General features: G+C 45.1%; 1 protein-coding gene and 1 pseudogene across 1 annotated transcript; both read left to right on the top strand.

Moving 5' to 3' along the window:
- The first annotated feature begins 8,513 nt into the window (after positions 1–8,513).
- On the top strand, positions 8,514–10,445 carry LOC127000644 (cuticle protein AM1199-like). The gene is made up of 3 exons (XM_050864594.1): positions 8,514–9,371; positions 9,710–9,948; positions 10,140–10,445. The coding sequence occupies exons 1-3, from the start codon at positions 9,363–9,365 to the stop codon at positions 10,312–10,314; spliced, it is 423 nt and encodes a 140-aa protein (XP_050720551.1). The 5' UTR covers positions 8,514–9,362; the 3' UTR covers positions 10,315–10,445.
- Positions 10,446–11,394: 949 nt separating this feature from the next.
- On the top strand, positions 11,395–12,054 carry LOC127000712 (cilia- and flagella-associated protein 251-like; annotated as a pseudogene).
- The last annotated feature ends 4,560 nt before the right edge of the window (positions 12,055–16,614 follow it).

The following is a 16,614-nucleotide window of genomic DNA, read 5'->3' as shown; positions in this document are numbered from 1 at the left end:
ATAATAAGACATATCGTCGCCCAAGTACACATATTTGACAAGGTTTTCATATGTGTTGAGGGCATTTCCAGTGGTAGTTTTTTGACCCCGGTAGTTGTTTGACCCTTCTTCTGTACCATTAACCTGAAGAAACTCTCATTAGAACCCGACTGACCCCCTCTTTGACCTTTAGAAATAGCTGATGTGAGAAGCGAAGGTGTCTTATAATGCCAACCTCATGATTCTCTCTCGGTAAAATCATACAGTAAGTCTTTTGTTCTTCATATATCTCTTGTGAAAATACTATCGGTGGAAACGTGTAAGCTAACAAGTAAATGATATAAAAATAAAGTCATATTTCAAACACAGCTTCTTTTGCATTATTTTCTGTCCTATAATCCTGCAAGTCAATTCATCTGAGTATCTATATATCTATTTATCTATATATTAATCTGTCAATTCACCTATCTCTATCTATCTTTCTATGCCTCACTATGAACCTACAAATCCAGAGTTTTTCTTATCTAACAAACACTATGTATCAATCTATCAGTCCATATATTTAGCTATCTACCTTCAACAATATCTTCCTGTCGATCAATCTATCAGCGTGCCTATCTTGATCTCTTCCATCCCTCCGTTCGTATACCTTTCCAACTTATTTTATCCTCTCATACTTTCGTTCATAAATCTTCCACGTAGCATCCGTCAACCAATCATATCCTCTTTCTTTCCGCAATCTCTCCAGCCATCTCTCCCTCTATCTCCTCGCCAGGCAGCAAAAAGAAGTGAATGATTCGGAAATAAAAACAAGAAAACTCGAGAAACGGAGAGTGAAAGCCAGACGCACACCACTGAAAGAAAGGGAGGTGTGTGTGCGTGTTTGTGTGTGCATGTGTGTGTGTGTGTGAATGTGTGTGTGTGTGTGTGTGTGTGTGTGTGTGTGTGTGTGTAATAATTGGCAATGCTTATATTAGGGATTTTAAGGGTGCAAAAAATCTTGTTAATCACCATAATTACTCACAGTATGTTGGTTTATACCTTCCCCAGTAACATGAGAGGTAAATTAAAAACTGAACTAAGGAAGAGGAGGAGGAGGAGGAGGAAAGGAAGGGGAAGAGGAAGAGCAGGAGGAGAAATCACTAGAGGAAGAAAAATAAGTCCAGGTAGAAGAGATAGAGGGAGAAACCAAAACAATGACTACAATATTGATAGTAGTGCCAAGAACGTGAAATAATAAACACAATATACTTAGGATATTAGAAGGTTAAGACACTTCAGAAAATACAAGAGAGACTAAACGAGAAAAAAGTCGCATGTTAAAGGAAAACTTGGAGAGAGAAAATCGTTCATGGGAAACTTTTACATTTTTTTGAGTCTTACTTTTCAAATACTTTTACTATTTTTTTGGTAAACATATCAGATACTGGACTCCCATGATTGTATAAAGTATTGTATGAGAGAGAGAGAGAGAGAGAGAGAGAGAAAATGCACTGTCATTACGTCACGTCCTTGCGTCAGTTCAAGGTCATTTCGGGTCATTTCAGTCATGCGCCTTTTCCGATTATGCACAGGGTCGGGTCAGGGCGCAGGAAGAGGAGGAGGAGGAGGAGGAGGAGGAGGAGGAGGAAAAAGAAGAAGGGGAAGAGGAAGAGCGGGTGGAGGAAACAATGGAGGAAGAGAAATAAGTCGAGAAAGAAGTGAAAGAGTAAGAAGAAACAAAAGCAATGAGGAAGAGGAGGAAGAGGAGGAGGAGGAGGAGGAGGAGGAGGAGGAGGAGGAGGAAAAAGAAGAAGGGGAAGAGGAAGAGCGGGTGGAGGAAACAATGGAGGAAGAGAAATAAGTCGAGGAAGAAGTGATAGTAAGAAGAAACAAAAGCAATGAGGAAGAGGAGGAAGAGGAGGAAGAGGAGGAGGAGGAGGAGGAAAAAGAAGAAGGGGAAGAGGAAGAGCGGGTGGAGGAAACAATGGAGGAAGAGAAATAAGTCGAGGAAGAAGTGAAAGAGTAAGAAGGAACAAAAGCAATGAGGAGGAGGAGGAAGAGGAGGAAGAGGAGGAGGAGGAGGAGGAGGAGGAGGAGGAGGAGGAAAAAGAAGAAGGGGAAGAGGAAGAGCGGGTGGAGGAAACAATGGAGGAAGAAAAATAAGTCGAGGAAGAAGTGAAAGAAATGAGGAGGAGGAGGAAGAGGAGGAGGAGGAGGAGAAGGAGGAGGAGGAGGTTGTGTCAGGTCGTCGTCGTCTGGGCTGAGGCACCCCCCGGCGAGGCGGTTTGCCTAGTCATGACACGCCGTAAACTACAGGCTGAGCAACTATTATTATCAGCATTCACTCACGTTTACTATTCTCTCTCTCTCTCTCTCTCTCTCTCTCTCTCTCTCTCTCTCTCTCTCTCTCTCTCTCTCTCTCTCTCTCTCTCTCTCTCTTCCCTATTACTTGTTTCCTTCGATCACTTTCACTTTTATTTCTCCTGCCTCATAATATTGTGTGCTACGTGAACCTCCTCAACATCGCCGTGCTGTCACTGTTATCTGCATGTCATACAACACTCAGTCTATCTCATCCTTTGCATGGACGCATTTCAAATTTATGTGCTTCATCTTGACTAACTAGGTATTCCTCAACACAACGTATGTCACCGCTGCAGCCAGTCAGACATCGTACATCCCAGTTCCTGAGGTGTTATTTTATAAGAGCTGTTCGCGACATGACCTCTTTGCCTCTTGGAATTTACAACGCAGAGGATGTTCACACATTTAAGAAGATTTTTTTTATTTTATTGTTGCGGTAACGTAATCATATACATTAAATATCAGTTTTTCAATGCTGATCTTTCACCATAAACCACCATGCAATGTACGTATATATGCAGTGTACAAAGTGTTATGTGTCTTAATGTATCTCAGATTAAAAGAGGAACAAAGAACAACAAGAGGTGAAGGAGGAAGACAAGGAAGGAGGGAAGAAAGAGGATAATTACAGCAATAGGTAGGAAGCGGAGGATTAGGGCGGCAGGCAGGAAGAGGAGGCGGTGCAGGGGTGTCGGTAAGAAAAAAATGTCGCCTAAAAAGAGAATGGCAGAAAACGAGGGAAGTGACGGGAGGGACTTAAGGAAACACGTGGCCCTGAAGGGTTAACGGAACCATTGTGTTGTGGGAAGACAGGGAGGAGGAGGAGGAGGAGAAGGAGGAGGAGGAGTAATGATAGGAAAATGAGGAAGGGGAGTAATGAGAGGAGGGGAAGGTAAGTGGCAGGTAAGGACTAAAAAACAATGGACATAAAAAAAAGGAAGATGGTGAAAATGAGAGTGGGAGGAAGAGGAGGAACGGAAGGAGAAGGAAGAAGAGGAGGTGTATAGTGATGAGGAGAAGAAGGATAAGAAGAAAGATGAAACTGGGACAGGGAGTGAATAAGGAATGGAAGAAGGGGAGGTCAGAGAAAGTGAAAAAAATAACATGATATAAAAAAACTGAGAAGAGGGAAAAGGGAGAGGAGAAAAAAAATGGGCAACATGAATAACTGAAAAAGAGAGCAAGGGAGAAAGGAGAAGAGCAGAAAGCAGATAAATTACGAAAAATAAAAAGGAGAGAGACAAAAAAAAAGCAGGGAGGAGAGTGAAATATGTATTGGAATGGATGAGAAAGAAGGACAAGGAAGAGGGAACAGATGTAAATGAGACAAAAACTGGGAAAAAACAGAAAAAAAGTGGAGGAGGAGGAAGGATGAAAGTGAGAGTTGTTTTGGGGGGGAAGGAGAGTGAGATTAAAGGGCCTGTGTGGGATGCCAGGGGGGGGGGGAGGGGAGTGGAGGTCATTTACGAGCAGAAGGAGGAACTTGAAAGCATCTTGGAGAATGGGAAGATGGGTCAGATGTGAGAGTAAGAGAAAGGGAAGAAGGCCTGGCGTGTAGGAGTGGGAGAGTGAGAGGAGGAGGAGGAGGAGGAGGAGGAGGAGGAGGAGGAGGAGGAAGAGGGGAGGGAAGGAGAAAAATGAAAAGGAGACAGAAAAAGAAGAGGTAAAAGAAAAAAAAGTATGAGAAACGAGAGAAACAAGAAATAGAAGAAAAAATGAAACTGAAAAACAAAACAAAAAAAAACAAAGTAAAAGTTAAAGGAGATAAAGGAAAATGAGGAAGAGAAAAGAAGAAGGAAGACGAGTAAAAGGAGTAGGAGTACGAATAGGAGGAGGAGGAGGAGGAGGAGGAGGAGGAGGAGGAGGAAAGAAAAGGTAATAAATTGACCGCCACTCTGGACGCCCAAGAGACCGGACAAAGACAGGAAATACAGTGAACGAGGGAAGGAGGGCGAGGGAGGAGCTTCTAAAATTAGGCAGCGGCAGTGACGACCCCGACGGTGACGACGAGGACGACAAAAGATACACCGATGACATAACGATAAGTATAAAGACAAAAGGGACAAGAACTATGCGAATGCGAGGACGAGCCAAAGCGACAACGAAGCCACATATAAAAACGATAACATTTTCAAACGTAAAGACAGCGACGGCAACTACGATCATGACGACAGAATAGGAATAAGAATAAAAAGACGAAAAAGAAGACAAAGAAAAGAGATAAAAGAAAAAGAGAAGCAGAAAGAGAAGAATAAATGAATGGATAACCGCACAATTTTTCCGTACAAGGACTGACTTTACGTTGAAGATTCCCGGCGCGAGTAACTCATCTCCACACACTTTGCAGGTTATTTTTTTCTGGCAATATTTAAACTGAAGCCTTGGCATGTACAGCTTCAGAACTTTCAAGCACTGTATCGTTTCCTTTATATTACTCCGTCATTCCTTCAACATATATCAACCACTTGCAATGATGAAGTGTGTTTACCTGAGCAATGATTCGTGTGGCAGGTGAGGAACCCTGCCTGCCCTCTCTACCTTAATTGCAGACTCATGGATCACGGAATGTTTTAGGTGATTCGAAATTTTTCTTATACCACGTTTATATTTCTTGCTTGCATTGCACTTTTGCGAGGAAAAAACATATGGTACAAAAAGTTTCCAATATTTTTTTTGTACTCACCAAGTCATTACATTATTCCTATTTCAACAAACTCTTATTTTCTTTTCCCATTTATTTTCTTCCTCCAGTAACGCTAACACACTAATAATATTTAGGAAAAATGTTTTATACACAATTATAGCTGTTACGCCTTTTCCGACGTTAACTCATTCCATTTATACATTTATCTCAAAAGGCATTATGATCCCCGCGCGTCTTTTTCTTATTTGCTTTTATTATACACAGTCAAAACATGGAAGTGGTCAGTGCCATTAAATCTTTAACCACATTAACAAGTATACTTTTCCTTTACCTCGTACTCCTCAGCGGCAACGCGAGAACACTATGCGGATGGGAATCTTGCGTGAGTCCCATCTCAAGCTGCACCGTCACGACATGTGTCTGGCGTGGCGCTGGGTCAGGAGGTCACCGTGACGCCGACTCTGTGCAATTCACCATGATCTGATCACGCACTGGACTCGCGATACCCAGACAGTTCCCTCCCCGAATGAGCATGGAGTTCATTCGGGATCTTTGTGTACGGCTGGAACCTCACATCGCACCCACACTCACCAAGGAGGCGGGACACAACACTCGAGTGATGTCTAGTACCCATTCACTGCTGGGTGGACAGGGGACAGGGACTAAAGAAGACCGTCCAATTATCTCTGTTGGTAAAGCGGTAACCGAGTGGTCAGCGTGTGCCAACCCCACCGATGCACACAGACAAATTTCAACCACTGCCGAGTGGCGGAAGATTACCCACATGCTGTCCAGATCTTCAACTGACCCTTACTTCAGCGACTTCAGTCAAGAGGAGCTCCGGGGGGTATGATGGGCCTAGTAAAAGTCATACATCACGGCAGCTACTATAAATTCAATTGGCCTGCGCCACTAACGGGCTGGGGCCGTCCAAAAGGCCCCTAAAGAAAGTTTACCGGCGCTACAGGCAGCACACACACACACACACACACACACACACACACACACACACACACACACACACACACACACACACACACAAACCGCCAAGCCCTCACCGGCCGGCCTTAGCGTCGTGCAGGGTCAGCCGCAGCTTTACATAAATTATAGACAATTGACACCTCGGCCGCCAAGTCTCAAAGTCGATAAGAATAAGAAAACAACTTTTGGACCTGTAAGTCACTGTCATTCACGGGATCTCATATTTTGACCCAACAGCTGTTCTCTTTGTTTTCGGCTATGTATTTCCCGCCCCATGCCCTTTTTGTTTACCTGAGCAAGGTTCATCTCGAGTCACATGCAGAAATTTTCCTTGTCATTCAAAAAAATCTTCCACGCATCGCACGCTCGGTAGTCTGTATCGATGTGTCAGGAGTTTCTTATCGTTGTAGCTTCATCATATACTACTACGGAATATAAAAAAATCCATAACATTCCTGTTTGCCCACATTTCTCCACCCATTTTGCTCTTAATAATTATCTGAAACTAAATCTATAATGTTTGTATGACTAGCATGGGAACTTAAAAAAGATGGATATAGCAATTCCAATAATCAACTCTGCCTCGAAACACATTTTTTCACAAGCGCAGCGACAACGGGGATATTATTAATGCCCACCTGTCCCCCTGACAGCCGCCATAAAAGAAGTTTAATATTTCTGCTTAAGCGCCTTCCCGCACCCTGCACACCACAACGCCCCCCTGTTTTACTGCCCCCCCGCCCTTCATCCCTGGCATTCTCTCCCCACTCATCCCCTCCCCACTTCAGCACCCTCCCCAACTCTTACCATCCCCCACTCCGTTGACCCTTAACGCTTACTCCTCCCCACACCTTCCCCTCTCCACTTCTCCTCTTAAGCCCCACGCCTTTGAACACCTCACTCCTTTCTTTAAGACTAGACACTGATAAAAATCACTAATTCTTTTCTTTACGGATGTCCCACCTGGCGGCCCAGCTCCGCTAGGCATTGTCCATCCACCACAATCCCCAGGTTCCCCAGGTGGCTTCTCCCAGGTGAGTTCTCCCCAGGTGACCCCACGAGGCAGGGAGTCACGTCGGGTCACCGATCACGAAGGTCACAGTGCCAAGATGGAAATATCAAACACCTCGTGAAGCAACAAATTCCAAGACCACATCATCCTTCTCTCCGCCCCCTCACACTCCAGCCCGCAACCCCTCCTTTCCTCCATCCCCTCACACTCCAGGCCGCTGCCCCCTACCCTCCGCCCCTTCACACCCCAGCCCCCTCCCCCTTTCTTCTCTCCGCTTCCTCCTCTCTCCCCTTCCTCCGGTATGTCTTTTTCTCCTCTCTGTTCCTTTCCTAACTTGGCCTCCAGTAACTGATAAAACTGCCACTCGATTTCCCTTGTGATGCAAAAATAAAGTTCTGAGTGAAGTAAATTTCATTCTCGGCATCTGGAACAAACTAACAAAAGGATATTGGTCTGCATATACATCTCACCATGACAGTTCGGGAGCAAAAAAATAGCCCGTCCGTCATTTGTTAATGGGCTGCATAAAATAAATATTTCACATGACTCAAAATTTATCTTCTATACGTAATGGAAAAGGATTCAGCCCCCTAAAAAGAAAACAATAATTCTTTTCGAACTGGACTCTAGAGACTAAACATTTTTTTACGATATTGATCAAAGTAAATTCATAAATTCATATATGATTAATATCAGAATTGGTCGCTTACAACGTACTACAAAAAAAGTTAAATACCAATTATGTGTTCAGTAATATCTATTTTCAGTATAATCTGTTCTAGGAGCCTATTAATTTTATCAAATATTTTCTTAGCAAATATGATAAGGCGGTAATGAGGTAAATTTATATATAGGAATAGCATGAGGACCAGCGGGAGGACGACTAGCAGTGGAGGTAATAGTGGTAGTGATGGTGGTGGTGGCGGTAAAAGGTTGATGAGAAGGAAAAGGAGAAGGGGAAAGAGGAGGAGGAGAAGGAGAAGGGGAAAGAGGAGGAGGAGAAGGAGAAGGGGAAAGAGGAGGAGGAGGAGGAGAAGGGGAAAGAGGAGGAGGAGAAGGAGGAGGAGAAGGGAAAAGAGGAGGAGGAGGAGGAGAAGGGGAAAGAGGAGGAGGAGGAGGAGATGGGAAAAGAGGAGGAGGAGGAGAAGGAGGAAGAATATAAAAGTTACGAGACAGCAAAACAAGTAACCATGAAAATAAAACAGCAAGATGAAGCCAACAAATAAAAACGAAGAGCGTGATGGAAGTGGAAATCCTTAATAACCATATGAGGAGAGAGAGAGAGAGAGAGAGAGAGAGAGAGAGAGAAGCAGACAGACAGGAGCAGAAACAGGTAGCACGGGTACACTAGATGTAAGTAAAAATAAACTAACGACACATAAAACATCTCATAGGCGGAAAAAATATGCAAGAATAATAATATAAAAATGTCCGGCGAGTCTTGGAACAACATTCACTATCACTTCCTTTCCTTTGTCTTATTAATCATATGAAGAATTTGTTTTGAGATGCACACAATCGCCTTATTCTCCATCTTCAAAAAAAGGAATGTGATGGGGAAAGTGATGAGGGAGGAAAGGAAACCAAACGAGGACAGTCACTTTTTTTCCCGTCTTGAATGTGGGAGGAATGAGACAAGGAAGGGGCGAGGAAGGAGAGGGGTGAAGGAGAAGGGGTGAGGGCCAATCCAAGGCAGTGATGGGTAATGAAGAGGAAAGAAGGGGTGAGGGACAGGCTGTGAATGGGAGCTAGAAACAGGTGTTCACAGGCACTGTTGTCCTGATTAGCTAACCAGTTCTCTGAAGATGTTACTCGGTTGTTTAGCTGTTGTTCACCAACCTGCAGAGGTGAAGGTGAATAGCAATTTGCCGTGGTGTGGCCTAACCAACAACGACCCATCCATCCATCTTGCACGACACATCGTTTTCACACGACCCATCCATCATCCCGCACGCCCACACACCCCGGCGGGCGCTGCCGGCACGTCACGAAGGGGTGGTCTGGATACTCTAAACACCTTGAGGGGACGTCTAGAGAACAAAGACCTTCTGACAATGCACGTAAGCTTTACCGCTTCATCGCCTTGTGTGAGCGTAAAACCCTTCGGTATGGAGTATCGTGAAGACTCAGCATCCTTCTCTGCCCTTCATCGGCCTTCCGGTCCAGACGCACTGTACCGGTACCAGAGGTCAGCTCTGCTGCCCCGGCCTAGCGAAACTTGCTCGCCCGAGAACTCGTCCTGGGTGTGGGGAGTGGTCCTCGGGACCTTGGCTCACTCCAAAAGTAGGATGGACAAAAACGGCTCAAGACGCCTAAGGATTCCTGGGCAGGCGAGCGAGTATATAAGAAGCCGCGAGGAGCCTCAGTCACCATCCACGAAAGAGACTTCACTCATCCAACATGAAGCTGGTGAGTATTCTTGCCTCTCACTGGCGAGGTGATTGTTTCCTTCAGGGGGAGGCGGCCGACACGTAAATCCTGTGTGGTTTATGAGGAGCCAGCTGTCGAAAGCCTAGTACAGGGAGGGACAGAAGGATAGGGAGCCTTCAGCGGTGGCTTGAGGGAAAGTTAATGTAATGAGGTGACAATTATTCGTAATAATAATTTATATAATGTAAACACACACACACACACACACACACACTGTTAACACTCAAGCTTTCACAGATGACCACGGAAGCTCTTCATCAATACACCCTTGAGGTGCTTGAAGGAACCTCACTCTTGTTTCCTCCCCCCCCCCCCAGCTGGTCGTCCTCTCCCTGGCCGCCGTCGCCCTCGCCAGCCCCCAGTTTGGTTCAGGCAGGCGCTTCCCAGTCCCCCAACCCCGCTCTGACCATAAGCACATCGCCATCTTAAGCGACAACCGCTACGATAATGGAGACGGAAACTTCGGATACGACTTCGAGACCGAGCACGGCATCGATGTGGAGGCCAAGGGCACACCTGGCTCCAAGGGACAGAGCAACATCGGCGGCTCGTACAAGTAAGCCACGAGCCGGGGCTTAAAGAACCTTAACGGGCAGGATTGCAAGTGGCACAGATGACTGTGTAAAATTTAATTATTTTACATCAAAATTAATTAAGTTCCGCGCAGCCCTAAAGTGTATTAGTATTCATGCCCCAGCACATCTAGAGGCTTGGTTCATGACCATAATTTTTTCGTTCCTCCAACAGGTTCATCCTCCCTGACGGCACCCAGGCTGTAGTCACCTACATTGCGGACGAAAATGGTTACCGCGCAGAGTCCCCGCTCAACCCCACGCCCCACCCCCTCCCCGCCCACGCCATCGAGCAGATCCGTTTCGCCGAGCAGCAGGCCAGGTCTCCAAGCCCAAGGAGGCCCTTCTAAAATCCCCATTTTATCTCACCCACACCGCCGAACACCTTCACGCACCCTCCAACAGCTCTGGGCCCCACATGTGACGCAACCAATCGCCTCTTGTTTCCTTGTAGTGACTAATAAATGGCATCATCACCAAACCTTCTTTACTCGAATCCAAGTTGCAGGGAGGCTAAATGTCTGTCAGCTGGCTTGATGTTCACCCCTCAAGTAAGAAGTGGACGCGAAGGAGACAGTAATAAAAAGGGCAAAGGTCTGGTATTCATCAGGGGCGCCGAGTGACACTCAGGGGAAAGGCTTGCACATATATAACATAACAGTCAGAGGAACAACCATTAAGGAGCCACCATCCTACACTCTTACTCGGTGCTGCATAAATATTTGAGGATTAATAAACTTGCGGTTTTAGCCGTAAAATGAGTCTTATGATGTGACAGACAAAATACAAGGGGGTGTAGAGGTAACGGGACAGCAGGTGAAGTACAGACATACTCACTAACTTTCTCTCAACAAAAGTGAAGAACGCATCTGAATGAAGGAATCAGGAATAATAGAGCACACAGCCATCCCCCTGTGCATACATACAAGAGAACCTTGAAATGACTTAAAATTCCACCCCACAGCCACACACAGAGCCCCAGTAGCTCCTCCTCTGCTACTCTTCAAAGGATTCCTGTTTCCGTTCGGGGTCGGAGACTTAATTGCTTACAAAAGAAAATGAAAGAAAAGGAGAAGCCAGAAGGTAACATTTCACAACAAACACAATGAAAACACGAAGTCCATCTCTTGCTGTTTCTTCAGCGGGAAATCTTTTCAGGTAAATGAGAGGGAAAGATAACACAAGGAAATGAACATATGACCACGCAAGCAAAACCAGCAAAAGAGAAAAAAGCAGAAGGGAAAAACAAAACGATATTCTGTTGTAAGAAACCAGCCGAGTAGGAGTTAAAAAAAAAATCCTTTCGTGCATGCTGGATGTGTTTATGGCAACGAGGCCGAATGGAGGGGGAGGAGGAAGGGGGAGTAAAGAGACAGAGACAGAAGGAGGAGGAGGAGGAGTAGGAGGAGGAGGAGATGGAGGAAGAGGAGGAGGAGGAGGAGTTGGAGGAAGAGGAGGAGGAGGAGGAGGAGTTGGAGGAAGAGGAGGAGGAGGAGGAGGAGTTGGAGGAGGAGGAGGAGGAGGAGGAGGAGGAGTTGGAGGAAGAGGAGGAGGAGGAGGAGTTGGAGGAAGAGGAGGAGGAGGAGGAATTGGAGGAAGAGGAGGAGGAGGAGTTGGAGGAAGAGAAGGAGGAGGAGGAGGAGGAGAAGGAGGAAGAGGAGGAGGAGGAGGAGGAGGAGGAGTAGGAGGAGGAGGAGGAGGAGGAGGAGTTGGAGGAGGAGGAGGAGGAGGAGGAGGAGGAGGAGGAGGAGGAGGAGTTGGAGGAAGAGGAGGAGGAGGAGGAGGAGGAGGAGGAGGAGGAGGAGGAGGAGGAGGAGGAGGAGGAGGAGGAGGAGGAGGAGGAGTTGGAGGAAGAGGAGGAGGAGGAGGAGTTGGAGGAAGAGGAGGAGGAGGAGGAGTTGGAGGAAGAGGAGGAGGAGGAGGAGTTGGAGGAAGAGGAGGAGGAGGAGGAGGAGGAGGAGGAGGAGGAGGAGGAGGAGGAGGAGGAGGAGGAGGAGGAGGAGGAGGAGGAGGAGGAGGAGGAGGAGGAGATGGAGGAAGAGGAGGAGGAGGAGGAGGAGGAGGAGGAGATGGAGGAAGAGGAGGAGAAGGAGGAGTTGGAGGAAGAGGAGGAGGAGGAGGAGGAGGAGGAGGAGGAGGAGGAGTTGGAGGAAGAGAAGGAGGAGGAGGAGGAGGAGGAAGAGGAGAAGTAGTAGTAGTAGTAGTAGTAGTAGGAGGAGGAGGAGGAGGAGGACGAAATATAAAAGAACGTAAGAAAAAGGAGGAGCCGGCCCTGACGTGCCTTCGGAGGGGCGGGATAAGGCACCGGGCCAAGCCCGCGGGACACCTGTGCTCGCCCTCTTACCTGTGTTATGGAAACAGATCAAGCAAAAAGTAAGTCTCTTTTTGCCTATCATACTATCTATCCATCACCATATCTATCTATCTGTCAGTCTATCCATCTATGAAAATCTACGATCGAGAGAGTACAGTTACAATTTTCAAAAAAAGATATAAAAGCGTTGGCTTAAGCTAGCGGCATATATGTTTAAAATAAATGAGAAGAAAATTACTCCTTATCAGAGATAATTTTAACAGTTTTCTAAAAGACACTAATATAATTTTTAAAAATCCAGCACGGTTTCAGAAATAAGCATTTCTGCTGAGTGTGCTGAGTGTGGTGCATGCCGACTGCCCGGGCCAGGATTTAAACCCGGGCCCACGGAGTGGTAGCCAGGCACGCTGACCACTATACCACGGAGGAATGCATGGCGCCGTAGACAGAACGCAAAACTCTCTCACACACACACACACACACACACACACACACACACACACACACACACACACACACACACACGAAATTGAGCAATCTGTATAATTTTCAAATTATTTTAATTTAAAGCATCATTTTCACACTAACGGGAAGGAAATTAAGCAATCTGTATCATTTTAAATCATATATATGAGTATACCCATCATCTGAATAATATTTGTGTTCATTTTCCAAAAATGAATATTCACCGGGAAGAGATTAAGGCTCATCAGTTTGTGTTGCATACACCGATGAACCTTGATGGAGCAGATGGTCTTGTTCCATGACTGTTCATATACAGAAGTCATTCCACCCACTGAAATTTAATAATAAATTGTAGAATAATCATGATATTATCTAGTGTTCAGCTCTTCAAACAAAGGACAAAAGCTTTGTTAACAGTGTTTGAAAACATATTTCGTGAGAAGTACATGATAGGCAGACTGGAGAGCTAAGGTAACATTTTTTTACAGTATTGAACGGCATAGGGAAAAAAATCGAAGGTACAGTATCAAATAACGGTGTGTTTGAAAACGGCCTCCTCTGCTCACCATGATAAAAAAAAAAAAACTCAGGTCCTCTTTTCGCCCCTCAGTTCAGTGTTGTGCTAAGCAGTTCAGTTCAGTTAAGAGCAGTGCGGTGCGGTGCAGTTCAGTTCAGTTAGCTGAGATCAGTTTCATGGAGTGCAATTCAATTCAGAGCAGTTCAATTCAGTTAAGTGCAAGGCAATGCAATGCAATGCAGCGCAATACAGTAATATAGAGTTCGGTACTGCGCTGCCCAGTCCAGTCCAAATCCAGTTCAGTTCAGTTCAGTTGATGGATGCTTAAGAACTTTCTGTTTAAGGATTGTTTCAAAATATTTAGAAAGACATGAAAGGACGGTAATTTGAAGGACGGAGTCACCCTTCTTAGGCACAGGCACGTAGGCGTACTTCCAACAGGAAGGAAAGGTAAATGTTGAAAGGTATGCAGAGACTAGAGTTTGACCAGGCACGGTGTCAGCACGGATGAACAGTTTTTAAGGACATTAGGAGGCACTCCATGAAATCCATAAGCTTTCTGAGGACAGAGGCCAGGGAGGGCATGGAAAACATAATTTTTAAGAATCTTAATAACAGGCATAGTGGAGTCAGAGGGGGGATTGGGAGGAGGAATATCCCCTGAATCGTCCAGAGTGAAGTTTTCAGAGAAAGTCTGAGCGAAGAGTTCAGCCTTAGAGATAGATGTAGCAATTGTGGTGCCATCAGGATTAAGGAAACGTGGGAAATGCAATGTACAGAATACGGTACTGAGCAGCGGAGGGCGGTGGAGTGCCTTTCAGCTTTGTTCAGTTCAATAAAGTTCAGTTCTGTTGAGTTCTGTTCGATATAGTTCAGTTTAGTTCAATCCAGTTAATTTCAGTTCATCGCAGTTCAATTCAGTTCAGTTTTAAGTTCTGTTCAGTATGATTAGTTCAGTTCAGTTCATCGCAGCTCAGTTCTGTTAAGTTCAATTCAATTCATTGCAGCTCAGATCAGTTCAGTTCAGTTCAGTTCAGTTCAGTTCATCGCGGCTCAGATCAGTTCATTTCAGCTCATCGCAGTTCAGTTCAGTTCAGCTTTCAGTTCTGTTTAGTTCAGTTCATCACAGTTCAGTTCACTTCACTTCATCACCGTTTATCGTTTACCGTTGATGAGGTTTCAGGCCCCGCTCCACTGTCAGCGCAGCGCTCTGCAGGGCCGTCAACAATTATGATGTTAACCTCAATAATAATCTTCGATATGCACTTATTCACAACGTCATAGTGAGTGAGTGAGTCTTAATTGCTTTCATGGATAGCTTACTGATGTCCTTTTATTAAACTTGGCATCATCATAGTCACTTGGCCATGTTTTGGTTCGTGCTAATCACAAAATCTTTCCTTTTTACAGTATCACAAATATTCATTATTTCATTTTCCATTAATCTGATATTTTCTTTATAGTATCACTATCTAATATCCAATGATTATTTCCAACTCACTGAACATTTAACACTCAATTTATCATCGAGTCACAAACACCAATTAATTAATAGCCATGATCGGTTATGTTACGAATTCTCTCATTTTCAGTCTGTAGAACTACACAACACTGGTCATTCCTTGAGTGGTTGATTTCAGGCTTCTTGTACCTCACACAATTTATGCATTTCTTCTCAACCATGGCGCACTCCTTTGATTTATGATCCCCGGCACATTTGAAACATTTTTGGGCTTCTCCAGTGGTCTTGGCAGTACAGTTGGCCTCAAAATGACCGTATCTTTGACACTGGTAACATATGATCGCATGGTATCTATCTCTCACAGTATACACTCCCCATTCTAGTTTCATCTTGTCATGATGCTTGTGGATCAGCTCTCTAACAGTTGAGTCTCATTTCAAAATAGAGTGCATTGTGCCACCAGCAGAAGGCTTATTGAAAATCTTCTCAATTTTCCCCTCAACTCCTGGAATCGAGTGTAGGAACTCATTCTGTTTAGCAATGTCTCAATTATCTTATCCCCGGTCTCCTCCTTATGCACATTGCAGATCATGATCTTTGGCATTAATTTTCCCACACTTTTTGTGCTAACTTGCTCTACATTTTATAATTTCTGAGTTGCTTCATTCCTTATATTCTCATCATCAAAGTTCTTAACAACGTTACCTCCTTTCGTGAATCTTGAATCAGTAATCTGAATGCCTTGTAATGCCTGGGAAACTCATTTTTCATCTCAGTAGCCTTTTTATCTTGATCAGAGGCCTTCACGACAAGGAGATGCTTCTTCCTCCTACGTTTTGCCACATCAGCCAAGCTGGCGCCAGCCGACTCTGTCTTGTCAGTGCAAAGCTCCGCCACATCGCCCAACTTCTCTTTCACACTGAGTGCCCGAGTTTCAACCTCATCTTTCACAACTAATATTTCTTTAGATAATTCTTGCTTAAATTCATCCATTTTTTCCACAATGTTGGTTGCGAAAGATGCCTTGTGTAAGCATGGCGAACACACCCAGTTTATTTTGGGTATATTATCCTGCTTGACCCCTGTCAGATGAGCACACTTCACATGACACCACTTAGGGCACAAACGGCATGCAATCCACTTATCGCCTGAATAGTCTTCACAGACGCAACACACGTCTCTCAGAGTCCTGCTGCAGCTGCTCGCCATTGCTACGTCAGCAGTTTCAGGAGCGCACAAACAGAACGTCCATCCGATCCCACTGTCACTCACTCACACATCATCACAGTTCAGTTCAGTTCATCACAGTTCAGTTCAGTTCAGTCTTCAGTTCTATTCAGTTGTGTTTAGTTCAGTTCAGTTCAGTTTTTTTCAATTCAGTTCAGTTCAGTTCATCACAGTTCAGTTCAGTTCAGTTCAGTTCATTTTTTTTTCAGTTCAGTGCAAGGCATGTCAGTTTAGTTTAGTTTAGTTCAGTTCAGAGTAATTCGATTTAGTGCAGTGCATTTCAGTTCAGTTCAAGTTTCGTTCTGCTCAGTTTGGTTTAGTTGATGAAGCTGAACAACAAATACCTCAGGCTTACGCTCTGACATGAACTTATAATGACGAAGAAGTTTAAAAGTTTTTTGACAATATGGAAGCACCAAGGAAGAGGCGCAGCACTCAGTTTTCTATAGTCATGAGACTTTAACGCCAAAATAGGGATACTAAAAACGGTGAGACGCGCAAACGACGGTGAGACGCGCGAACGACGGTGAGACGCGCGAACGACGGTGAGACGCGCGAACGAATCATATCTAGCAGCACTGGGCGAGGCGTGATATCTTCAGCTTTTGTCACCGAGGCGGCCCATCCAGCAGCTCTGACATACCAGGAGAGGAGAGTCGCCCCTC

The sequence above is a fragment of the Eriocheir sinensis genome, chromosome 2 (assembly GCF_024679095.1).
Source record: "Eriocheir sinensis breed Jianghai 21 chromosome 2, ASM2467909v1, whole genome shotgun sequence".
In the NCBI taxonomy this organism is placed as follows: Eukaryota; Metazoa; Arthropoda; class Malacostraca; order Decapoda; family Varunidae; genus Eriocheir; species Eriocheir sinensis.
This window is presented reverse-complemented; position numbering and strand designations above follow the sequence as displayed.